Genomic DNA, 27,222 nt, shown 5'->3' with positions numbered 1-27,222 from the left:
TTCTCTCGCCCCCTACAGTGCAATTCGGCTAGGTGTACATCCGTGCTAAAATTTCAAGGTGAAAGTCATCATTGCTTGCGTAGTATAGACCCAGCTCCCAAACCAACTTTGAGTATAGATTAACGGCAATATTTTTTTTATTGCCGATAAAAGTCTCACGTTAACGCAGCATATTAACGCAGATAACGGCCCACCACTAGTTTATATACAAAGAGATAAACAACCTAATGACACACAAGTGGATGTAATCAGATAATGAGTCCTGGCAAAGGTTTATGGGAAATGTAGTTCATGATGGAATGGCAAAGGACATAAATACATCATCACGTACATAGATTATGATGGTAAATACACCCACTCGATCTTATAGCCCAGAAGAGACACCAAAGGTCTTACATTTGGAAATAATCAAACCTATCAGAGCATCGTAGAAAATATATAAATGATTAAAGACATCAACATGTAAAAGAATAATAATGCAACATAAGGAATATAAAAATGAATGATGATTAAATGAATACATAGCTATCAATGACTAGAATTCCTAAAAAATATATTAATAAGATTCATAAAAAGGAATAAAAGACATTAATCAAAAGTCAAAAGACTACATTTTAATACAAATCATTTAGCATATACCAACATCCAAAAAAATTAAAAGCGTAACTCTACAAATAAAGCAATGAACACTTCAGATGTTAAAAGTAGGAGGATAAAGGGACAGTTCACCCAAAAATGAAAATTATGTCATCATTTAGTCACGTTCAAGTTGTTCCAAACCTGTATACATTTATTTTGTTCTGCTGAACACAAAGGAAGATATTTGGAAGAATGTTTGTAACCAAGCAGTTCTCGGCAGCCATTGACTACCATAGTAATTTTTCCCCACTATGGTAGTCAATGGCTGCCGAGATCTGCTTAGTTATAAACATTCTTCCAAATATCTTCCTTTGTGTTCAGCAGAACAAAGAAATTCATACAGGTTTGGAACAACTTGAACGTGACTAAATTATGACATAATTATATTTTTTTGGGGTGAACTATCCCTTTAAAGGATCGTTGTGTAGTATTCATGTGGATCTTTTGACAGAAATGCAATATAATATACATAACTATATTTTCAGTGGAGTATAAAGAACTTACTTAATATACTGTTATGTTTTTATTACCTTAGAAAGAGGCATTTCTATCTACATACACGGCAGGTCTCCTCAGTGAAATCGCCATTTTGCGCCGCCACGTTTCTACAGTAGCTCTAAACGGACAAACTGCTCTACAGAGTGCTAGTCGCTCTCTGCTCTCTCCGATGACATATAGTGTCAGATACTGTGTCGGCCACTGTAGCTTCTCTATGTGCTCCAAAAGAGAGGTGTTGAGCGTTGGGGGGTGCAATTCACAATCTCACCACTAGATGCCGCTAAAAAGCACACACTGCACCTTTAATCATAGTAACAGTAAACGGACTTTACTAAGGTTGATAAAGTAAGAAGAACAAATAATCTTCACTACCATGAATAAAGAAACAAACATCAACCGTTAAGTCGGAGAGAGTGTGGAAATCTTACTAATGACTTTTATAAGTTAATCTAAAGGGGAACAAAAAAATATTAATTAAAAAATACATGATATGACCACTTGGATTAATCATTTGTCCATGTTATAATAAATGGCGTCCTGATCTTCAGGGTCGTCTGTGTCACAGGATCTCTTCATATTCTAGAGAAGAAGTGAACATATGCATCACAAATAAGATCTCATGTTACACCTTCACAACAACAGCAGAATAACTCACATCCAGTGTGTCGTATTCAGCACATCTGGACTTGGGGTCAAGGGTCATGTAGGCGTCCTCAGGAGACTCGACCTGACGACACACAATGATGAGAGAGTTAATTCTCCCTTTATAACTGACAGGACACACATGAGAAGAAGCATGAGAAGATTGCCACACTGTTGCCACTTGTGGGTTTCCTCTGGGGTTTTGCTCTGATGGAGTCACTCGTTTCCTGTGAGAGAAGAAGAAATGAACATGAACACAAACAGACTCTGAGTCTTCATGACGGTCCAGACACAGAGTCTCTCTCACCTTCTGATCAACAGCCAGACGACGAGCATCAGTATCACAGTCATGACAGCGGCTGCACTGATTCCCACTATAACTGTGACTGAAGACCAGACGCTTTCTTCAGCTGTGCAGATGAGAGAAAGAGAGAGAAACTCTTCTGAGACCAGCGCTTTCACTCACTACATACAGACACTGACCTACAAAACCAGGAGATTCTCACCTTTAACAGACAGAGACACAGACGCTGATCTCTGAGATCCGTATTTATTCTGAGCCTCACAGTAGAAGCGTCCACTGGAACTGGAGTTAAAGCTGGAGATGCTGAAACTCTGTCCAGATCCAACAGCTGAGGTTTGATCCTCCTTAAACCAGCTGAAGTTCAGAGCAGGAGGGTTTGAGTCACTGCTGCAGCTCAGAGTCACTGAATCTCCCTCCACTATTACAGACCGACTGACCGACACTGACACGCTCTTTGGAGGATCTGAAGAAAAGACTCAAATTACTCAGTCGATCATTTGATTAGTCAGGATTGAATTTAGATGAACAGGTGAAAGTGTGTGACGTACATCTGACACTGAGAGTGACGGCAGGAGACGACAGATGTTCCAGATGTCTCACTGCACAGCTGTAGTTTCCCGTATCGTCACTGCTGACCGACTGCAGCAACAGCTCATTCCTGTCGAGCGGTTCTGATAAAGGCCTGCCGTTTTTATACCAGAGGTATGTTTTTTCCGAGAGGTCACAGGTGGTGCTACAAACTAAAACAGGCGAATGTTCCTCAACGACCTCTTCAGGAATCTCCACTCTGAGCTCTGAAATCACAGACAAAACTGATTTATATGAAAGAACAGAGTCAAATCTGTCAGAGCAATATTAGTTTGACTGTACCTGTGACATTGAGCTCAATCCCAGGAAAACCCAGATATTTTTGCCTTTCTACATTTGTCAGGATTCTGAGGCAGTACATTCCTTCATCCTCACGGCTCACATTACTGAGTCTGAGAAAGGACGTTTGATCGCTCTGGAAGGTCTGAACTCTGCCTCTGTAATCTGGATAATTCAACAGATTGATGTTTTTTTTGTCTTTAACTGGGTTTACGGTCCAAATTGTCTTAGTCACAGTGAGATGATCTGGGTGTTTATAAATGCCTGATAAAGATGCTGTTGAACCCTTTAGGACACATTTACTCATACTCGAGTACTGAACCTTCCATTCCTGACTGCAAATCCCTGGAAAATATAAAACAGCCAAACACTGATTTTAAAATGCATATTCATCTCTTAAACCATGCAGTGTATTTGTGGTTTTATTTCAATGTTTTTCTTTAAATGACAAAAGCACTTCAGAAGTAAGATGTGCTTTAATAGAGTACAGCTTCAGTTTTACTTTACATTTATTGTAAACATCCAAATACAAAATAAAGCAACAGCAACATATAGGTTGGGCATTGTGGACATTTTACATGTTGTTTAACCGTCTAACCTCCAGTGCAATAACTTAAAATAAGGGTTTGCTTCAAACTCACCAGGAATCACGAGCAGAGAAATCAGAGAGAAAAGACCAAACATTCTGGAAGACATTAAGCAGATGATTAAAATCACACATAAGACATATAACCCTCTATGGTACGGTGTTGCCTCCAGGCAACATAGTCTATTTTAGTTTATTTTTAATCAAATGACACACCAATTTATTGGTCAAACCTGTCTCAGGGAAGAAGAACTCAAATACTAATCAATGAAAGTGCAAAAAAATTGTCACATGACCCACAGGGGTCCATTTTGTGTCCTGTTTCAGCACATGTGCACAGGTCACATGGCTCCATATTTTCTCCAATGAAAAGTGCATTTTTCACAAATTTGTGTCCAGTTAATCACCCACAAAAAATATGAGTCACCTTCACTAGTAAGTAAAGAAGTTTTTTCAAGAACTTTACATTATTTATCATCAAATGTTTTAGAGTAAATAGCAAAAAACTGTGTGTTGCCTCAAGGCAACATTGTACCATAATGGAATCGCATAAGGCCATACCAGACATACTAGGGTGGATACAAATATATTATATTTGTAAGGAAAAGAGCTAGAATTCTCTAAATATATTAGCATTTTTGCATGATTTTGTAATGCACTTATAAGAATAGTAATTTACATACTGTAATTGCACATATTATGATCTGCACATTTACTATTGCACAAAAAAAGGTATAAAACACAACTGCAGTTGATGAGGGTGAGGTGTTGTACTTTGATGAGGAAGATGAGGGTCATAGTGACAATCCAGCAGGGAGAGAGTGAAGATGGAGATGAGGATGAATATGGATATGATAGCTTGATATGAAAACTTGATATGATGGTTTGGTAATACTTGTGTTCCACGATGGTACAATGTTGCCTGAGAGCAACAGCGGAATTTCAAATGTTACTTTTTATTAAATATGAAATTTGTATTACATTAAAAACTGGATAAATGTGTTTGTTCAAGTGTCTGGTTAAAGAAATGGATGTTTTCAATAATTATATTTCTTTTTTTTTACATGAAAATGTCAAATGTATCAATTTGTCCATTGTGGTACAATGTTGCCTTGAAGCAACAAACTTTTAAAAAATAAATAAACAACAATTTTTGGAAAAATGTTATTGATATTGTCATAGTATCCAATTTTAAGCAGGAAAAACACCACAAATAATTTTTTCCTCATTGATATCATATTGCGTACCATAGAGGGATAAGGGTTTTTGCATGGTTTCAGACAGATATTGATCAGGCAGCAAGAAGTCAATCTGTCAGTCTGCACTGAAACTCTGGATGAATCCATTAGACACATTTAGAGAACTGTCCTACCTGACTTTACTGTAACCTGCAGGAGAAAACAAAAGAGCTGAGAGAGCTTGACCGTGAGAACTTTATTTCAAAGTTTGCTTGACTTCCTCTCTCATCATTTCCTCAGTCTGGATGTAAAATGCTCCTCCTCCAGTCACATGACACTAGTGTAAATTCTACAAAAACACACGCTAGATGGACAGATGAACACCACTGTTTTTAAGACGTGTGTCAAGTTCAAAGAAAAACACAAAAACATGTCCCGATGCATTCATTCAAATACTGACAACACACAATAGATTCCTCTAAATGAGAGGACACTGAAATACTCCTGAAACTAAGGATGTGACACCCACTAAAGAAGATAACACTTCTGTGCTCCTTCCTCTTTTTCTTTCCGTTTTTATTGCCACGTTCGTACAAGTGTCCATGCAACACATTTTCGTGAATAACAGTTTCTGTTGATCGTCTTCAGTAAATATTAATCTTAACGCCCTCATATAACAAATCATTCTAGATATGCCACATAAATCCAGTCAAACGGCCAAAAAATCAATTGTGAATATGTTTAGCTATATTGAGTCCAGGATGATAATGGATATAATGATGAACTGAGAAGACTCACAGAAGGTGTAACGTCTGATAATGCCACATTAAGTTCTGAACGAAAAGAGCTTGTTAGTCTTATTCTGTCAATCACAACTGGAGGATACCTGAACAATACTTCCGGCATCTCTTCACCAACTCAACTCCAATAACTCTGCTTTTAATAGATCTGTGTTATCAAGTTGCCCAGGGAACTTATGGTCGCAAGTTCCGTCTTTATCAACATTGGGTGTTTCCCGAAACCATAGAACGAATATTCGCAAAGAACAACAGCTCTCGACCTGTGGTTAGAAGCATAGTTTCTTGTTTGCATGACAAGTGGACTTAATAAATCCTTATCTTGAGCAAAATAAGCAAGCTGACATTCAGTACGATCATATATTTTATTTCAAATACATACATATGTCATTTGGTTTGTCAAGAGATTTAAAACACCTTTTTTGAACAGTGCACATGTACATAGCCTACGTGCCCTAGTAAGAACAAGCTTATGATTGAATCTCGAAATAAAACAAAATAACGGAGAAAAAAGAGAATTACTCCTCAGATACCATGTCCATAATTTATAGCAAAAAATCTAGCATGAATTCGATCTCAAACTCATTCATTAAAAGCAGTCATTACTCCACCACCTGTGTGACATCATTAACACACACCAGCCCGTTCAATAGCTTGCAGCCACAGATGTCGTCTATTATTTTAACGGATGAGATCCTGCAGGAATCCTGAAAAACTTGACTCCACAACTGGTGCGATTTTCACAGTTCACGACGCAAGTAGGCATTTTTTTCTCAACGAGAAATTCTCTGGTTAACACACAAGTCAATGAGGAGGAATGAACTTTCTGACCCCGACATGAGCAATGCGAACAGCGAATTTTCCTGTGACGTAAACCATGAAGGGGTCTATTCACTGCCATTATAAAGCTTGGAAGAGCCAGGATATTGTTCGTCTGAAAGAAGAAAGTCACTTCGGATGGCGTGAGGGTGAGTAAATCATGGGGTCATTTTCATTTTTGGGTGAACTATCCCTTTCTTGAGATCTTGAGTTCTACATGTTTGTGCCCCTCTCTTTTATTTTGTAACAGAATCAGTTTGACAACAGTTGATGAGTGAATGATCAGAACCTTGGACAGCGTCAACACTCCACACACACACACACACACACACACACACACACACACACACACACACACACACACACACCTGTACAGCCTCACCGGCCTGACACATCACCTAGAGGAAGCTACGTGTAACTGCACACACATAATCATAGAGAGGGAATCAGAATTTTGTTATATCATTAAAGAAAGAAATGTGACCATCATACACTGCACAACAGATTAAAACTGATCTTTAACATCGGCTCATTCTGAACTTAGTTACGTCACAGAGATTCCAAGTGGCATTTCTTAAAGGCACAGAAGGAAATATCCACTGTCAGAGAGAGGGTGGAAATCTTACTAATGTTATAAGTGCATCTCACGGGGGAAAGTAAATCATAAAAAAGACATGATATGACGACTTCAATTGTCCATGTTATATGTAGAATCCTGATCTTCAGGACCGTCTGTGTCACAGGATCTCTTCATATTCTAGAGAAGAAATGAACATGTGCATCACAAATAAGATCTCATGTTACACCTTCACAACAACAGCAGAGTAACTCACATCCAGTGTGTCGTATTCAGCACATCTGGACTTGGTGTCAAGGGTCATGTAGGTGTCTGCAGGAGACTCGACCTGACGACACACAATGATGAGAGAGTTAATTCTCCCTTTATAACTGACAGGACACACATGAGAAGAAGCATGAGAAGATTGCCACACTGTTTTATGGCGTCGTGATCCTCTGGGGTTTTGCTCTTCTGATGGAGTCGCTCGTTTCCTGTGAGAGAAGAAGAAATGAACATGAACACAAACCGACTCTGAGTCTTCATGACGGTCCAGACACAGAGTCTCTCTCACCTTCTGATCAACAGCCAGACGACGAGCATCAGTATCACAGTCATGACAGCGGCTGCACTGATTCCCACTATAACTGAAGACCAGACGCTTTCTTCAGCTGTGCAGACGAGAGAAAGAGAGAGAAACTCTTCTGAGACCAGCGCTTTCACTCACTACATACAGACACTGACCTACAAAACTGAGATTCTCACCTTTAACAGACAGAGACACAGACGCTGATCTCTGAGATCCGTATTTATTCTGAGCCTCACAGTAGAAGCGTCCACTGGAACTGGAGCTAAAGCTGGAGATGCTGAAACTCTGTCCAGATCCAACAGCTGAGGTTTGATCCTCCTTAAACCAGCTGAAGTTCAGAGCAGGACGGTTTGAGTCACTGCTGCAGCTCAGAGTCACTGAATCTCCCTCCACTATTACTCCAGATGAATTAAGGGTCACCACAACATCTCTTGGTGCGTCTGAAAGAGACAAAAATAACATTATTGGATAACTCACTATAACCAGATGATTCACTGACTCACAGTTATTAACTCACACATGACATTCATCTTCACAGCATCAGAGTCTTTCTCTCCATATTTATTTCTGGATCTGCACTTGTATTCTCCACTGTCATCAGAGCTGAGGTCTGAGATGATGTAGACTCCTCCAGATCCTACAGTCATTTCTCCTTTAATCCAGCTGATTTCTGCCAGTGGTTTTGCATCACTATTGCAGCTCAGAGTCACTGAATCTGCCTCCACTATTTCAGATGCACTGACAGACACTGAGACGCTCTTTGGAGGATCTGAAAATACAAACAAGTGTGAAAACGCAGCAAAACTCAAGCGATGTAGACACTTTGGGATGTAGTTCAATGAGTTTTTATGCAACATTGTCCCTGAGCCACTACTACACTTCTAACAACTTTTATTGACGTCTAATTTTAAAGACATTTTTACATTTTCTAAGGAACATGTGAGGGGTTTCAAAATAAAGTTCTCAGCTCACTTACATCCGGGTCTAACAGTGATGTCAACAGATATGGGGCCCTATTTTAACGATCTGAAACGCAACTGTCAAAGCGCGAAGCGCAAGTAACTTTGTGGGCGGGTCTCGGCGCTGTTGCTATTTTCCCGGCGGGATAAATGGCTCTTGCGCCCGGCGCAAATCTAAAATGGGTTGGTCTGAAGTAGCTTCATTATTCATAGGTGTGGTTTGGGCGTAACGTGAATAAACCAATCCGAGCGTCATCCAACATTCCCTTTAAAAGCAGGTGCGCAAGTTCCATTATGGATTGCTATTATTATGGTGTATTTACCAGGCGCACACCAGGAGCGGTTCACAACCGAGGAGACTGATGTTCTTGTAAGAGCAGTGAAAGACAGAGAAGTGAAGTTGTAATGTTGTACATTATGGTAAAGGTGATTTCACAGTCTTTTTTTTTCAGTCTTTCAGGTTTTTCAGTTTTTCAGTCGATTTTTTTTCCTGGTTCTTGACGGACAAACCAATTTGTCAGATGTCCTTATATACAAATATGTCTTGCCACTATTGGGCAAACAGGTCTTATCCTTAATTTTTACAATTAGCCTGAATCATTTGTAAGCTAGATTTATGCCTATTTTTTCACATCTTCGTGGCACACCACAATGATTTCCGTCATCTCATGTGTTAATATTTTTTTAGTGCAACAATTTATGATTTGCAAAAATAACTGTTGCATCTGTGTAGATTACATGAGCAAAGTGTATGCGCGTTGTGCACGCTATACATTATGGTCAAGCATGCGCCCTTAAAATAGCATAATGAACAACGCGCAACGCGCCACTGACTTTAGACTAGGTTTTTTCTGGTCAGTGGCGCAATTGTTTAATGGAACAGCAAAATAGCACCAGGGATTGTTTGCGCCGGAACACGCCTCCTTTTTTGCGCTGAACCGCCCAGGGAGCGCAAGTTCATTCACTAGTTTAGCGACGTGCTTCTGTGGAGGGAAAAGCGCGCTTTGCGCGGGTGCAAAATAGGAATGACACATGCGTCGGTGTACAAAGTCAATTGCGCTGGGTGCAAGATAGGGCCCATGGAGTTGAGTCCCTCATGGCCACTTAAGGTGCAGAAATATTGGCCACTGTCCTCCAGCCCGACAGACTCCAGATCAAGCGCGTTGTCCCCATAGCGCTGACTATACAGATGCCCATCTTTCCTCCAGATGTAGGTTGGTACAGTCATGGAGGGAATGCATGAACCGCAGATAAAGCAAATCCAATCTCCCTCCGTCACAATGTCAGACTCGGTTTTTACCTCCACCTCCGCATCTGGGCCAGAGAGAAACACTGCTTCATGAAGCTTTGAAACCTTTGTGAATCATTTGTTTAGGGCCAGTGATTCAGGACGTGTATCAAATTGCCAAACTCATGATTTTAGTAAAAGACCGGGCTTCGTTAAGTCATAACTGTTTTGAAACGTTTTTCAATGTAATGGTTCAGCACTAGTGGACAATAATCACTGTGAACCCATGAACCAGTGTCTATATGATTTTACCTGATCTCAGATCAGTTTTATACACGTTGTAGACACTTTTAATGACACTGACACATTTGTGACCAGTTACGGAAGGTAGGGACACAAGTCGGTTCTGGGGCATTTTGAGTTATTTACAGATTCTGAAAGCGTAGTCTCCAAGCTGTCCAGTGATAATATTTGGAGAAGTTGTGGCCATTTGAAAGTAGGCACTCAAAAAAGCTAAACAGGGAGAAATTTGCCTCTAAAGAGTTTGTTCTCACCTGCTGGGAGTGACAATAGGGCTCATTTACATCTGATTTAGATAAGCCAAACCCCCTGTAAAGCTGCATGGTTACAATCGGACCGCATACTATTAATAATAAAGGATAATGTGCATTGTAAATGTCAGTAATTTATCTTTTTTGACTAAAAATGATTTAGAGGCTGAAATATGTGAGTTTTATCTTTTTATAAAACCTTTTTATTTGTTATTTGCTGGTTTTCTACATAAAACTTGGTGAATTGAATTCATTGTGTAGCATTGGGACTTTTTAACAGGATTCTGTGATAACCGTCATGATCAGTGGCGTGCACAAGGGGGGGGGGGCCGGGGGGGCTCAAGCCCCTGCCCCTTTTGTCTCAAAATGTAATGTGCCCCTCCCTGGTAATATTGAATAATATTTATTACTATGATTATAAATATTTCAATAAATAATAATACGCTTATATACCATTTTGGCACTAACAATATTACAAAAAGTATTATTTGTTTTATTTTTTTTGGCGGAGGTGGATTGGTAGGCGGAGTTTCCTTTTCAGGTCTATGCACGGCACGTAGCCAACGCACTGAACACAGCACAGCACACCAGTTAGCCGCGCGAGTTTTCGAACCACACGATCAGCAGGTAAGCTAACACAGAAAATCATAACTTATCCTATCACCACGCTACTGTAAAGGTTGCGGGAGCGTGCAAGTTATGCTTAATTATAATAAAAGCATAACTCGTCCTGAGTTCAGCTGCAGCATTCTGAGACTGACAATGTCATTCAATTTTTTTTTTATCTTAGCTTGGGGAAATAAATCTAGTGAGATGAAAAAGTCCATGTCAAACTCTAAATTTGTATGGAATTTATATATTTGATATCATGGTAACACATGCATGAAGGTCTCATTTGTAAAGTTAATGTATTAACAAACATGAACTTATCATGAGCAATACATTTGTTATATTAATATTTTAATCTTTGTCAATATTTTTTATAACAATACAGCTGTTCATTGTTTGTTCATGTTATTTGACACAATGTATTAACTAATATTAACATATACAACTTTTGATTTTAATAATGTATTAGTAAATGCTGAAATTAATATAAACTAAGATTAATAAATGCTGTAGAAGGGCAGTTTATTATTAGTTCATGTTAACAAATGTAGTTAACTAATGAAATCTTATTTCTAAATACTTTATACTTATAATACTAATAATATTATAAGGCTAATACTTTCATACTTATGATACAGGTTTACAACATCAACAAAACTGAACATGAATTTCTCATAATTACCTGCTTGATTCTCACGGTTTTGTTTAGCAAACTAAAAGTAAATAATTATATATATATATATATTTAGTAATATTATCATAATTTCCCTGTTTTTGTTTGATGTGTTATGCATTCTATTTATATCAATGTCTTTTCATAGAATGCCAAGGAAAGAAAGGATTAAAAAGAAAAAAAACAAGGAACTCTCTGATGCAGCCAAAGGAAGCATCCCTCTCACAAGTTGGCTGAAAAGAGAGAATAAAGATGCAGGTAATGTTTCAATTACATTTTGTTGAAACTAATAAGCAATTAAACGAGTGTTACAGTAAAATAGTTAATACTTAAGGAAGGACAATAACAAGTGTTTATTAAAGGAATAATTATCCCAAATTGAAAATGTAATCACCCCTATGCAGTTCCAAACTTGTATGACTTTCTTCTGTGCAATATTTTTAAGAATGGTTTTAACCATATATTGAAAGCCAGTGGGGAACAAAATTGACCCCTTTTTTGTTCAATATATATACTAATTTTATGTTCCACAAAAGAAACAATCTTCATTTTGGGGCGAACTATCCTTGTAATATAAAAATAATGTAATTTGTTTTTCATAGAGAGTTGCAGTTCAGATAAGGAGAGTATTGATGAGATTCAAGGGAAAGCAGTTGAGACAAGAGAGAAAGATGAAGAAGAGGTTAGAGCCAATGAGGAAGAAAGTGAGATGAGTGAGGAAGTACAAGCAGACGTTAGGTCAAGTGAAGAGGAGGAAGAGATTAAAATGGAGGTACAAGGAGAGATGACTCAAGAAAAGGATAGAGAGAGAACAGAGGAAGGAGCAGCTGAAGCAGATATTGAAGGAGAGATTATTCAAGAAAAGGATAGAGAGATAACAGAGGAAGAAGCTGCAGAAGCAGATATTGAAGGAGAGATGACTCAAGAAAAGGATAGAGAGATAACAGAGGAAGGAGCGGCAGAAGCAGATATTGAAGGAGAGATTATTCAAGAAAAGGATAGAGAGATAACAGAGGAAGGAGCGGCAGAAGCAGATATTGAAGGCGAGATGACTCAAGAAAAGGCTAGAGCACCAGATGCACCAGAAGTTTACCCATCCTTGATGGCCTTGCAGTTTCCAACAGACCCAGCTCACATTGATCAGCATCAAATTAAGGTGAATAGCAACTACATAAAGTTCTGCTGCTCTCTTGGGCCATGTCAACCAGTATCTGGCTTTCAAAAAAATCCTCAAGGACGGTCTTTTCAGAGCCAGTGGTATGCTGGTAACAACTGGCTGGAGTACTCAGTGGAAAAAGATGCCATGTACTGCTTTAGTTGTCGTCTCTTCTTGACAGAAGAAAAGTTTAAAGCCAGAACAGCATGGAGAACAGCTGGAGTTGTTAACTGGAGGAAGGCTGTTGAAAAGATGCATGAGCATGCTTCCACTGAAGCCCATATGATCAGTATGGTGAGGTGGGCCAACTATAGAAAGGGGTCTTTAGTTGAAGCTTTTAAAGCTCAGGCTGCAGAATGTGAGTTACAAAATGAAAAAGAAAGACAGAAAAACAGAGAAATCCTGTTTCGGTTGATAGACATCACAGTATATTTGGCAAGGCAAGGACTTGCATTTAGAGGCCATGATGAAAGTAGTACCAGTTCAAACAGAGGAAACTTCCTTGAGCTTGTGCACCTTCTAGCTGAATATGATAGTGTCCTCAGAATGCATATTGAGTGTATCCAGATGATTCAGTCCCAAAAGAAGAAGCCACAGGTGACACTTTTATCCAACAGGACCCAAAATGACCTAATAAGATCTCTTGGAACACAAGTGAGGAATGTAATTCTGAAAGAGATTAATGAGGCCAAGATATTTTCAATTCTTTTGGATGAAACTACTGATGTGTCACACTCAGAGCAAGTATCCTTTGTGGTCCGGTTTGTCCATGACATGGAAATAAAGGAGCGCTTCATCCAAGTATGTCATGTAAAATCAACAAGTGGGAAAGACTTAGAGGAAGTGGTAATGACCCTTCTTTCAGAAAATGGATTGAATACTGAAAATATCCGGGGTCAAGGCTATGATGGTGCAGCTAACATGAGTGCTAGTTACAAAGGGCTGCAAGCTAGAATTCAGAGCCAAAATGAAAAAGCACTATATGTGCACTGCCATGCACACTGTTTAAACCTAGTGCTTGTGGAGACCGCTAAATCAAGCCCCCATTTTGTGCGTTTTTTTAATTTGGTAGAGAGGCTCAACACTTTCCTGTCTTCTTCTAGCAAGCGCCATGCTGCATTCATAGAAATGCAAAAATTGTTATATGCTGGAGAGAAAACCTGGGAATTAAAACGGTTGACTGACACACGCTGGGCCTGTCGTGAGAATGCCTTAAAAGCACTGCAGAAAGTCCTTTCTGCAGTTATGCAGCTGTTGAAAAAAATGTCAGACAGCAATCCACCTGATCCAGCTGCAGGTGATGCTCTAATGTTGTTTCGCAGCATAAATTTTGAGTTTATGCTCTGTTTGGAGATGACCACCCCAGTGTTTCAGGAGACTGCTGTTGCTTCAGCTGCTCTTCAGCGTAAAGATATGGATCTGGCAGTGTCATACACAGTGGTGGAAGGAGTGCTAAAAAGGCTTCAGGAACTGAGGACAGAAAGTGAATTCAAGATTGTGTTTGAAAAAGCAAAGGAGAAGGCTGAGGCTGCTGGAATTGACTTTCCTGACAAAATACCTGGTGAGACAAGACCCAGAAAAATACCTGCAAGGTATAAGTACAGTTCCAAGTCAACAGGAGAAGACTATCACCCTGAGAATTTGGAGGATTTCTACCGAGCAAGGGTATACTACAACTTTTTGGATACCATTACTCAAGAGATGGTCAGACGATTCAAAGGAAAGGATAATAGTTCAACTGGCATTATCCTCAAAGGCTTACACAGTCTGACAGTAGCATCCAAATGTTCAAAAGGAGTAGAACCTGGGGATGTTGAACTTGTCAGAACAGTCACTAAGTTCTATGGGATTGAGGAAGAAAAGATCTTCGCAGAACTTAAAGTGTTTCATGCATCCTACTCCTTCCCCAAAAGCAATGTGCAGGAAATGCTGAAGTGCCTAAAAGACAATGAGATTGAGTCGGTTTTCCCATCTCTTTCTCAACTCCTTAAAATATATGCAACATTACCTGTCTCCACCTCTACAGTTGAACGGTCATTTTCAAAGTTAAAGCTTGTGAAATCCAGTCTTCGAAGTCTTTGTAATGAAGAGAGGCTCTCTGACCTACTGCTGCTCTCCATCGAGCGAGATATTCCAATTAATCGTGAGGAAGTCATTAAAATATTTAAAAACACAACAGAAAGACGCGTACTGCTTTAAATACAGGTGATATGTCATAAATAAATGCATTTAAATTCTGTAAAAAAAAATACATTTGATTCTGTTATTTGAAGTAATAATTTTTTTTTAATATTTTTTAGTGCCCTTTTTGGTCCTTCTGCCCCTGCCCCTGAGGAGGTCTGTGCACGCCACTGGTCATGATCAACTATGATAAACTAAAATCAACTATAATTATGTGTTTTTATAGTACAATATGCAAAGTTCAATTTTCTATAAGAAAAAAAAATCTCTGATTCTGTTCTTTTCTCTGACATTTAAGGGTAACATAGGCCTACAAAGGCTCTTTTATGTCTAAAACAGTTTGGATAGTTGTTAATACAGCGTTGCCACAGCTTGGTTAACTTCAAATTCAAGAACCTTTCAAGGACTTTACTTTTGGCCATATGACAGAGGTCTGATATTCTATTTGTCATATTTCTGTTTTGCATAAAACTGAAGAATATTTGTTACGTCCTATACTGTATTCTAAAATGATCTGATATTAACTTTTGCATGGATTTTATTGAAAAGAGCTTAGGCTCATGTAACCAGTCTATTTTTGCAATATTTCACGGTGTGTCTGTGAAACGCTGAGGTACCGTAGTGGTTTTGTGCGCGCGTGAACATCATGGCAATGTACTACACAAAGTACCTCCACGAAGTGTTGGCGACATTATCGGACCGGAGAGAATAATATGGAATTTCTTCCAGAAAACTTCTTGCACAATATAAATTCAAGCACTTTCAAGGACCTGTATGTATGTTTATTTTCAGTCATGTCATTGTACTCAGCCCTCTCTTTCTGCACAAGGGAAAGATGATCGTGTTGGTTCTTTACTGCTTCAGACATTGTGTTATCTAGGAGGTTTGCACTTCTTATCAGCTGCTCGTTGCTCGCTGCTCGTGTATCAGCCACCAGGGTTGCCAGGTTTTCACAACAAAACCTGCACAATTGCTACTCAAAACTAGCCCAAAACAAGCCCAATCACGTTTCAGGGGGGCTTCTCCGGTAAAAATGGGGGTAAAATATGTGTTTTTTTGGCATGGTTGCCTACTAAAATTCACATTCCCGGGGCTAAATATCACATAATTGGGGTCGCTTCAACCCGCGGACATGAAAAACAGCGGACTTGGCAACACTGAGCCACGCTTCCCTTAGAGGGCGGGACAATAACAAAAGAGAAACACGCCTCTGCTGCATGCTAGAATCTCCTAAAAACAAGGCGATTTCAAACTCAAAGTGTATGCTTTTAAATATACCAATTCTGCTATCTCAAACATGGAGAGGCTTCTTCATGATCTCAACTAACAGATTCGGCAAAAAAGCGAAAATCACCAATTTTGAAAAAAAACGCTTCATTCTCATTTTGCTCGTAACTTGTGCTGCCGACTTGTGTCCCTGGTTGCCGTAACGGGTCACATTTGTATAATAAAGAATTGTAGTTACAGTCTTATTGGTCTCATTAAAAGAATTAAAACAAGCCCTAAAATGTAATAAAATAGCACATAATATTGTTACATACACCAGCCGGAGTGCCCTTGATTCCCACTAGAGGGCACTCCTCATGTCTCTTTGGCTTTCCCACAATGAACTACCCTTCCCACAACCCAGAGCCTCTTCACAACATGGCCGCCACACCAGAGTCTCCAGCAGTCATGGACACCACGCCAGGGTCTTCACCCATCATGGTCACCACACCAGTGCCTCTTCACGAACTGGCCGCCACACCAGAGCCTCTTCATGACTTGGGCGCCACACCAGAGCCTCTTTACGACCTGGCCACCACACCAGAGCCTCTTCACGACATGGCCCCCACACCAGAGCCTCTTCACAACATGGCCGCCACACCAGAGTCTCCAGCAGTCATGGACACCACGCCAGGGTCTTCACCCATCATGGTCACCACACCAGTGCCTCTTCACGAACTGGCCGCCACACCAGAGCCTCTTCATGACTTGGGCGCCACACCAGAGCCTCTTTACGACCTGGCCACCACACCAGAGCCTCTTCACGACATGGCCCCCACACCAGAGCCTCTTCACAACATGGCCGCCACACCAGAGTCTCCAGCAGTCATGGACACCACGCCAGGGTTTTCACCCATCATGGTCACCACACCAGTGCCTCTTCACGAACTGGCCGCCACACCAGAGCCTCTTCATGACTTGGGCGCCACACCAGAGCCTCTTTACGACCTGGCCACCACACCAGAGCCTCTTCATGACTTGGCCGCCACACAAGAGCCTCTTCACAACCTGGCCGCCACACCAGAGCCTCTTCATGACTTGGCCGCCACACAAGAGCCTCTTCACAACCTGGCCGCCACACCAGAGCCTCTTTACGACCTGGCCGCCACACAAGAGCCTCTTCACAACTTGGCTGCCACACCAGAGCCTCTTTACGACATGCCTGACATCCCAGAGCCTCTTCACGAAATGGCCGCCACACTAGAGTCTCCAGCTGTCAGAGTCTTCACCCATCATGGCCGCCACACCAGAGCCTCCAGCAGTCGTGGACACCATGCCAGAGTCTTCAGCCGTCATGGATACCACATCAGTGTTTCTGGCCATCATGAGCGCTGCATCTGATGCTACCATCAGTCTGTAGGCATTTGAGACATTTTGCTGCAGCTGAGTGGCGGAGGACTCCCCAGTCATCATGGCCGCCACACCAGAGCCTCTTCACGACATGGCCGCCACACCAGAATCTCCAGCAGTCATGGACACCACGCCAGAGTCTTCACCCATCATGGTCACCACACCAGTGCCTCTTCACGACTTGGGCACCACACCAGAGCCTCTTTAGGACATGGCCGTCACGCGAGAGCCTTTTCACAACATGGCCGACATCCCAGAGCCTCTTCACGACATGGCCCCCACACCAGAGTCTCCAGCTGTCAGAGTCTTCACCCATCATGGCCACCACACCAAAGCCTCTTCACGACATGGTCACCACACAAGAGCCTCTTCACGACATGGTCACCACACCAGAGCCTCTTCACGACATGGTCACCACACAAGAGCCTCTTCACGACTTGGCCGCCATGCCAGAGTCTCCAGCCGTCATGGACACCACGCTAGAGTCTCCAGCCGTCATGGACACCACGACAGAGTCTCCAGCCGTCATGGACACCACGCCAGAGTCTTCAACCGTCATGGATACCACATCAGTATTTCCGGCCATCATGAGCGCTGCATTTGATGCTACCATCAGTCTGTAGGCATTTGAGACTGGCTTCCAGTTTGGAGGACACACCACTGGCATATCTGCGATGATATATAGTCTGAGGGGCCCCCAGTGACTGTCCCTCCTGTAATGGCAGTTGCCATTTTGTGTGTTTGGGCCACACACTGCTCTCCCCTGTCAATGAGTCTGCTCCAGAGCCCACTCCAGCCCATGAGTCCACCCCAGAGCTTACTCCTGCCCCAGAGCTCAGTCCTGTGTTGTCTCCAGCTTATGAGCTCCTTGCCTGCCCTGACACAACCACTAGGGTCGCCCTAAAGTTCCCTGCCTGTCCTGATCCATTCACACAGCCCAGGTTTTGCAGGAATGTGGTTAAAAGTCCAGAAAATGTAGAGACGGGCTATGTTCACACTGTCCATTTTTGGGTTTGACAACCACATTTATTTACAGGTGTGTGAGTCTCGAAATGTCCTGTTCACACAGCTGCGTATTGAATACTGTCTGTATAAATGTGCAATGAGAGTCTGATCATTTGATCGAGGCCACATGATTTTTTTAATTAATGTGCACGAATAAATAATTGAATAAACACTACAATATTCAAGTTACTTACCTATCGTAGATGATTAAAGTAGCCAATCAATTACAGTTAGCACAATAAAATGAAAAAGGTCTTTATTCACACCCGTTATTATTCAAGCCTCCACTCACCTGTCACTTCGAGACGGATTCCCTGAGCGTTCGTCCAGTTTCGCCCGGAGGCAGTGCTGAGCACAACACGGAAGTAACCAGCGTCACGCTTTCTCACGTCCCTCAGCAGCAGCGAGCAATTTCCTGCATCAGCCTGAAACTCCACGCGGCCTTTAAACGCAGTGTCTTGAGAAACCCTGACCTCCTCCGGTGATTTCTGGTGGAACCATTGCACTGCAATCCCCTGCTCATGTTGAGGATGATCGTATTTGCAGGGTATGTACACTGTCGACTGCCGAACAACACACATACTGCTGATAATATGAGTAACGTCATACTGCACACCTGGAATACACACAAATGCATGCTCGCATTTCAGTTGCATATGTATACAATAATAATAATCTTTATTGAAATTATGGTTCATTTTTGGTTTCACTACCTTGGTCCTATTCGTAAATTTTGGGCCTAAAAATGTTATGTTTTGTTTTTTTGTTTTTTACTTCATCGGAATGGTACGAAACTTGGTGTGGCACTTGCTATGTGAACACACACACAACAATCATGTATATGATTCGAAAAGGTTAAATGATCCTGAAAAAATAGTCAGGCTTGTATTGTTCACAATCAAAAAAGTCTAGATTGGAAATAAATGGGAGATGAAACGATAATTTTTTGATTGCCTGGCTCCGCCCTCCTACGTACTTCCGCTCAATGTTCATTTACTTTCAATACGTCTGGGTTTGCGGTATATTCGCTGGTTTTCTCCTGTCAAATTTGAACCGGTCCAATCAGCGAACAGAGAGAGTGGCTGAGAACGATGACGTTGATGTTGTGCGCTAGTTTGAGTTGTAGTTCAGTTATGGCGGCGTTGTGGCAACGCTGACAAATATTTAGAAGTTAAAGCCGGAGCAAGAACCATCTTTGCTGAGTTTTGTTGGTGTCCATAATGTTGTGTCCCCTCCCCACAGGGTTCAGGAAAAGTTGGATTTTACAAGTGGACTCACCACTATCTCCGTTAGTGGTGAAGGAGTTGGCTAAGGCGAATGGCAGATCCAATAGTTTTAAACATCAACAGAGTACCCGCCTACAAGGAAGTAAACGCTTGTCAATGGAGAGTGACCAGACTCTCTGTACAAATGAAATGTATGAGGCTAATTTTTTGAGATATAAACCTCAAATTTGGAGAACTTGTTTAGAGTAAAATATATCTTGGAAAATATATATTTCATAAAAAATTTTGTTTTTGTGCATATTTCATAATAATAAACTTAAATTCTATAACTTTTTTTAGTTTACTTACATTTTTACCACTTCAGCCATAATCTCCCAAGTGTCTCATCTTTAAAAAGAGACAAAACTGAAGTCTTTGCTCCAAAGCATTCAAGTTCAAAAAAATATAATTTAGTAACCTACCATAAAATTCCCAAAATTTGCAAAATATTAAATGAAAAGCATTATCAAACTAAAATATTAGGGATGCGCCATTATGAAATTTTGGTCGATACCGATAATTCTTTATATTTGAAAGCCGATAACCGATATATTGGCCGATAAATCTAAGGCCAACATTTTCTATAATTTTTTGAAATTAGTTATTACAAAAACAAAAAGGAAATTTTGGTCGATACGATAACCGATAATTCCTTATTTTTGAAAGCCGATAACCGATATATTGGCCGATAAGGAAATAATACATTACTGATCAGCTTTAATATATCGGGCAGATAACAACAACATTAAAAAAAGAACATATATCGGCCGATATTGATATGGTGGCCAATTATTGAGCATCCCTATAAAATATATATTTAAAACATTTCATTTAAATAAAATAAAATTCTGTATTTTTTTATCACCACGTGAGTAGCACCAGAGGGTTATTAAAGTTAATATTGAAAACGTTCATAGATGACACTATATTTGGTTTATTATGTTATAAAAGAAGTATAATAAATGCTAACAGAGCATTCATTGCAGTTTCTCATGTCACTTCAGAAGGCAAACTCGTGAAAATGACTGACTTCTGGTCACTCTGTCACTGCAGATTGCTGTCCGTGTGAATGCCCCTTTAATGGAGACTAGTTCATAACACACTACGAGCAACAACTGGTGTTCTTTGAGTTACTACAACACAGATATCATTACCTGTTGCCATCAGAGACATCCAGACGAAGGACTGAAGAAGTACAGCTGGACAAACCTGCAAGACATGAGATTTAGCACGACCTCTATGGCCTCTTTAAGATATCTGATCTGTCCTCACAGCAATATCACCCGTATAAACTAATAATCTGTCACTATTTCTTAACATTTAGCAGAAACCCTTTACTTAAAGCACGTGTCCAGCCTTTGCATGACCTTCATTGCCTGCTCTTACTGTCCGCCTCGTGCTCAAACAAAGTGTAGAGTGACTTTAGTGAGTTTAGATAACTGTCAAGAAAACCATTTCAGTCATTTCAACAAATTAAATATATTACCATGATGCTGAAGTCTTCTAAGGATTACGATCAAAACAGCCTGAAGTAGTCAAACGTTCTAGAGAAGCTGGCCATAGACTAAAAATACTGTAGCTTATGGCCTCTTCCCCTTAAAACCACAAGCTGTTATAAAAAACTGCTGTCAGCACTGCTGGTAAATGGCGTCAGAACGCCCATTATTAGCTGTGAAGACGCCCATTATTAGCTCTGAAGACGCCCATTATTAGCTCTGAAGACGCCCATTATTAGCTCTGAAGACGCCCATTATTTGCTCTGAAGACGCCCATTATTAGCTCTGAAGACGCCCATAGCTCTGAAGACGCCCATTATTAGCTCTGAAGACGCCCATTATTAGCTCTGAAGATGCCCATTATTAGCTCTGAAGACGCCCATAGCTCTGAAGATGCCCATTATTAGCTGTGAAGACACCCATTATTAGCTCTAAAGACGCCCATTATTAGCTCTGAAGACACCCATTTTTAGCTCTGAAGACACCCATTATTAGCTCTAAAGACGCCCATTATTAGTTCTGAAGACACCCATTATTAGCTCTAAAGACGCCCATTATTAGCTCTGAAGACACCCATTATTAGCTCTAAAGACGCCCATTATTAGTTCTGAAGACACCCATTATTAGCTCTGAAGACACCCATTATTAGCTCTGAAGACGCCCATTATTAGCTCTGAAGATGCCCATAGCTCTGAAGATGCCCATTATTAGCTCTGAAGACACCCATTATTAGCTCTGAAGACGCCCATTATTAGCTCTGAAGACGCCCATTATTAGCTCTAAAGACGCCCATTATTAGCTCTAAAGACGCCCATTATTAGCTCTGAAGACGCCCATTATTAGCTCTAAAGACACCAATTATTAGCTCTGAAGACACCCATTATTAGCTCTAAAGACAACAATTATTAGCTCTGAAAACACCCATTATTAGCTCTGAAGACACCCATTATTAGCTCTAAAGACACCCATAGCTCTGAAGATGCCCATTATTAGCTGTGAAGACACCCATTATTAGCTCTAAAGACGCCCATTATTAGCTGTGAAGACACCCATTATTAGCTCTAAAGACGCCCATTATTAGCTCTAAAGACACCCATTATTAGCTCTAAAGACGCCCATTATTAGCTCTGAAGACGCCCATTATTAGCTCTGAAGATGCCCATAGCTCTGAAGATGCCCATTATTAGCTCTAAAGACAACAATTATTAGCTCTGAAAACACCCATTATTAGCTCTGAAGACACCCATTATTAGCTCTAAAGACACCCATTATTAGCTCTGAAGACACCCATTATTAGCTCTGAAGACGCCCATTATTAGCTCTGAAGACGCCCATTATTAGCTCTGAAGACGCCCATTATTAGCTCTGAAGATGCCCATAGCTCTGAAGAGGCCCATTATTAGCTCTGAAGACGCCCATTATTAGCTCTGAAGACACCCATTATTAGCTCTGAAGATGCCCATTATTAGCTCTGAAGATGCCCATAGCTCTGAAAAGGCCCATTATTAGCTCTGAAGACGACCATTATTAGCTCTGAAGACGGCCATTATTAGCTCTAAAGACGCCCATTATTAGCTATGAAGACGCCCATTATTAGCTCTGAAGATGCCCATTATTAGCTCTGAAGACACCCATTTTTAGCTCTAAAGACACCAATTATTAGCTCTGAAGACACCCATTATTAGCTCTGAAGACGCCCATTATTAGCTCTGAAGACGCCAATTATTAGCTCTGAAGACACCCATTATTAGCTCTGAAGATGCCCATTATTAGCTCTGAAGACACCCATTATTAGCTCTGAAGACGCCCATTATTAGCTCTGAAGACACCCATTTTTAGCTCTAAAGACACCAATTATTAGCTCTGAAGACACCCATTATTAGCTCTGAAGACACCAATTATTAGCTCTGAAGACACCCATTATTAGCTCTGAAGATGCCCATTATTAGCTCTGAAGACACCCATTATTAGCTCTAAAGACGCCCATTATTAGTTCTGAAGACACCCATTATTAGCTCTGAAGACGCCCATTATTAGCTCTGAAGACACCCATTATTAGCTCTAAAGACGCCCATTATTAGCTATGAAGACGCCCATTATTAGCTCTGAAGACGCCCATTATTAGCTCTAAAGACGCCCATTATTAGCTCTGAAGACACCCATTTTTAGCTCTAAAGACACCCATTATTAGCTCTGAAGACACCCATTTTTAGCTCTGAAGACGCCCATTATTAGCTCTGAAGACGCCCATTATTAGCTCTGAAGACGCCCATTTTTAGCTCTAAAGACACCAATTATTAGCTCTGAAGACACCCATTATTAGCTCTGAAGACGCCCATTATTAGCTCTAAAGACACCAATTATTAGCTCTGAAGACACCCATTATTAGCTCTGAAGACACCAATTATTAGCTCTGAAGACACCCATTATTAGCTCTGAAGATGCCCATTATTAGCTCTGAAGACACCCATTATTAGCTCTGAAGACACCCATTATTAGCTCTAAAGACACCAATTATTAGCTCTGAAGACACCCATTATTAGCTCTGAAGATGCCCATAGCTCTGAAGAGAACCATTATTAGCTCTGAAGACGCCCATTATTAGCTCTAAAGATGCCCATTATCAGCTCTGAAGATGCCCATTTTTAGCTCTAAAGACACCAATTATTAGCTCTGAAGACGCCCATTATTAGCTCTAAAGACGCCCATTATTAGCTCTGAAGACACCCATTTTTAGCTCTAAAGACACCAATTATTAGCTCTGAAGACACCCATTATTAGCTCTGAAGACACCAATTATTAGCTCTGAAGACACCCATTATTAGCTCTGAAGATGCCCATTATTAGCTCTGAAGACACCAATTATTAGCTCTAAAGACGCCCATTATTAGCTCTGAAGACGCCCATTATTAGCTCTAAAGACGCCCATTATTAGCTCTAAAGACACCAATTATTAGCTCTTAAGACGCCCATTATTAGCTCTGAAGATGCCCATAGCTCTGAAGAGGCCCATTATCAGCTCTGAAGACGCCCATTATTAGCTCTGAAGACACCCATTATTAGCTCTGAAGACACCCATTATTAGCTCTGAAGACACCCATTATTAGCTCTGAAGATGCCCATAGCTCTGAAGACGCCCATTATTAGCTCTGAAGACACCCATTATTAGCTCTGAAGACGCCCATTATTAGCTCTGAAGACGCCCATTATTATCTTTGAAGACTCCCATTATTAGCTCTGAAGACGCCCATTATTAGCTCTGAAGACACCCATTATTAGCTCTAAAGACACCAATTATTAGCTCTAAAGACGCCCATTATTAGCTCTGAAGACACCAATTATTAGCTCTGAAGACGCCCATTATTAGCTCTGAAGACACCCATTATTAGCTCTGAAGACACCCATTATTAGCTCTGAAGACGCCCATTATTAGCTCTGAAGACGCCCATTATTATCTTTGAAGACTCCCATTATTAGCTCTGAAGACGCCCATTATTAGCTCTGAAGACACCCATTATTAGCTCTAAAGACACCAATTATTAGCTCTAAAGACGCCCATTATTAGCTCTGAAGACACCAATTATTAGCTCTGAAGACACCCATTATTAGTTCTGAAGACACCCATTATTAGCTCTGAAGACTCCCATTATTAGCTCTGAAGACGCCCATTATTAGTTCTGAAGACACCCATTATTAGCTCTGAAGACGCCCATTATTAGTTCTGAAGACGCCCATCATTAGCTCTGAAGACGCCCATTATTAGCTCTGAAGACGCCCATTATTATCTTTGAAGACTCCCATTATTAGTTCTGAAGACACCCATTATTAGCTCTGAAGACACCCATTATTAGCTCTGAAGACGCCCATTATTAGTTCTGAAGACACCCATTATTAGCTCTGAAGACACCCATTATTAGCTCTGAAGACGCCCATTATTAGTTCTGAAGACACCCATTATTAGCTCTGAAGACACCCATTATTAGCTCTGAAGACGCCCATTATTAGTTCTGAAGACGCCCATCATTAGCTCTGAAGACACCCATTATTAGCTCTGAAGACACCCATTATTAGCTCTGAAGACGCCCATTATTAGCTCTGAAGACGCCCATTATTATCTTTGAAGACTCCCATTATTAGTTCTGAAGACACCCATTATTAGCTCTGAAGACACCCATTATTAGCTCTGAAGACGCCCATTATTAGTTCTGAAGACACCCATTATTAGCTCTGAAGACACCCATTATTAGCTCTGAAGACGCCCATTATTAGTTCTGAAGACACCCATTATTAGCTCTGAAGACACCCATTATTAGCTCTGAAGACGCCCATTATTAGCTCTGAAGACGCCCATTATTATCTTTGAAGACTCCCATTATTAGTTCTGAAGACACCCATTATTAGCTCTGAAGACACCCATTATTAGCTCTGAAGACACCCATTATTAGCTCTGAAGACACCCATTATTAGCTCTGAAGACACCCATTATTAGCTCTGAAGACGCCCATTATTAGCTCTGAAGACACCCATTATTAGCTCTGAAGACACCCATTATTAGCTCTGAAGACGCCCATTATTAGCTCTGAAGACGCCCATTATTAGTTCTGAAGACGCCCATCATTAGCTCTGAAGACACCCATTATTAGCTCTGAAGACACCCATTATTAGCTCTGAAGACGCCCATTATTAGCTCTGAAGACGCCCATTATTATCTTTGAAGACACCCATTATTAGCTCTGAAGACACCCATTATTAGCTCTGAAGACGCCCATTATTAGCTCTGAAGACGCCCATTATTATCTTTGAAGACTCCCATTATTAGTTCTGAAGACACCCATTATTAGCTCTGAAGACACCCATTATTAGCTCTGAAGACGCCCATTATTAGTTCTGAAGACACCCATTATTAGCTCTGAAGACACCCATTATTAGCTCTGAAGACGCCCATTATTAGTTCTGAAGACACCCATTATTAGCTCTGAAGACACCCATTATTAGCTCTGAAGACACCCATTATTAGCTCTGAAGACACCCATTATTAGCTCTGAAGACACCCATTATTAGCTCTGAAGACACCCATTATTAGCTCTGAAGACACCCATTATTAGCTCTGAAGACGCCCATTATTAGCTCTGAAGACACCCATTATTAGCTCTGAAGACACCCATTATTAGCTCTGAAGACGCCCATTATTAGCTCTGAAGACGCCCATTATTAGCTCTGAAGACGCCCATTATTAGTTCTGAAGACACCCATTATTAGCTCTGAAGATGCCCATTATTAGCTCTGAAGATGCCCATTATTAGCTCTGAAGACGCCCATTATTAGCTCTGAAGACACCAATTATTAGCTCTGAAGACACCCATTATTAGCTCTGAAGATGCCCATTATTAGCTCTGAAGATGCCCATTATTAGCTCTGAAGACACCCATTATTAGCTCTGAAGACATTAGCTCTGAAGATGCCCATTATTAGCTCTGAAGATGCCCATTATTAGCTCTGAAGATGCCCATTATTAGCTCTGAAGATGCCCATTATTAGCTCTGAAGACACCCATTATTAGCTCTGAAGATGCCCATTATTAGCTCTGAAGATGCCCATTATTAGCTCTGAAGACACCCATTATTAGCTCTGAAGACGCCCATTATTAGCTCTGAAGACGCCCATTATTAGCTCTAAAGATGCCCATTATTAGCTCTGAAGACGCCCATTATTAGCTCTAAAGATGCCCATTATTAGCTCTGAAGACGCCCATTATTAGCTCTGAAGACGCCCATTATTAGCTCTGAAGACACCCATTATTAGCTCTGAAGACACCCATTATTAGCTCTGAAGACGCCCATTATTAGCTCTGAAGACGCCCATTATTAGCTCTGAAGACGCCCATTATTAGTTCTGAAGACACCCATTATTAGTTCTGAAGACGCCCATTATTAGCTCTGAAGACACCCATTATTAGTATTGCTCCTGCTTACGATGCATAAACTGCCCACAGTGTTTTTGACAATGAC

At 40.7% G+C, this 27,222-nt stretch overlaps 2 protein-coding genes across 2 annotated transcripts; both read right to left on the bottom strand.

The window, feature by feature from the left end:
* Positions 1-275: 275 nt before the first annotated feature.
* Positions 276-6,725, bottom strand: LOC307123380 (pregnancy-specific beta-1-glycoprotein 5-like; the record flags this gene model as incomplete). The annotated part of the gene is made up of 9 exons (XM_079811903.1): positions 276-1,716; positions 1,793-1,864; positions 1,952-2,006; positions 2,087-2,189; positions 2,286-2,546; positions 2,632-2,877; positions 2,954-3,295; positions 4,909-4,924; positions 6,699-6,725. 9 exons carry the CDS (start codon positions 6,723-6,725, stop codon positions 1,645-1,647), a joined length of 1,194 nt encoding a protein of 397 aa, XP_079668029.1. The 3' UTR covers positions 276-1,644.
* On the bottom strand, positions 5,860-21,308 carry LOC307123059 (B-cell receptor CD22-like). Its single transcript, XM_079811448.1, has 9 exons — positions 21,205-21,308; positions 20,873-20,927; positions 18,746-19,069; positions 7,993-8,244; positions 7,652-7,915; positions 7,461-7,557; positions 7,323-7,380; positions 7,164-7,235; positions 5,860-7,087 (listed from the first exon to the last, which is right to left on the bottom strand). The coding sequence occupies exons 1-9, from the start codon at positions 21,205-21,207 to the stop codon at positions 7,019-7,021; spliced, it is 1,194 nt and encodes a 397-aa protein (XP_079667574.1). The 5' UTR covers positions 21,208-21,308; the 3' UTR covers positions 5,860-7,018.
* Between the last annotated feature and the right edge of the window lie 5,914 nt (positions 21,309-27,222).

The sequence above is a fragment of the Gobio gobio genome, assembly GCF_949357685.1.
Source record: "Gobio gobio genome assembly, chromosome: 3".
Taxonomy (NCBI): Eukaryota; Metazoa; Chordata; class Actinopteri; order Cypriniformes; family Gobionidae; genus Gobio; species Gobio gobio.
The sequence above is the reverse complement of the archived record's forward strand: the minus strand, read 5'-3'. Positions and strand labels throughout refer to the sequence as shown.

Excerpts from the sequence above, each read along its gene's own strand:
- LOC307123059 (XM_079811448.1), bottom strand. Across the intron at positions 7,381-7,460 it reads GTCTGGCTGTTGATCAGAAG|GAAACGAGCGACTCCATCAG; the intron begins GTGAGAGAGACT and ends CTTCTCTCACAG. Across the intron at positions 7,236-7,322 it reads GATCACGACGCCATAAAACA|GTCGAGTCTCCTGCAGACAC; the intron begins GTGTGGCAATCT and ends GTGTGTCGTCAG.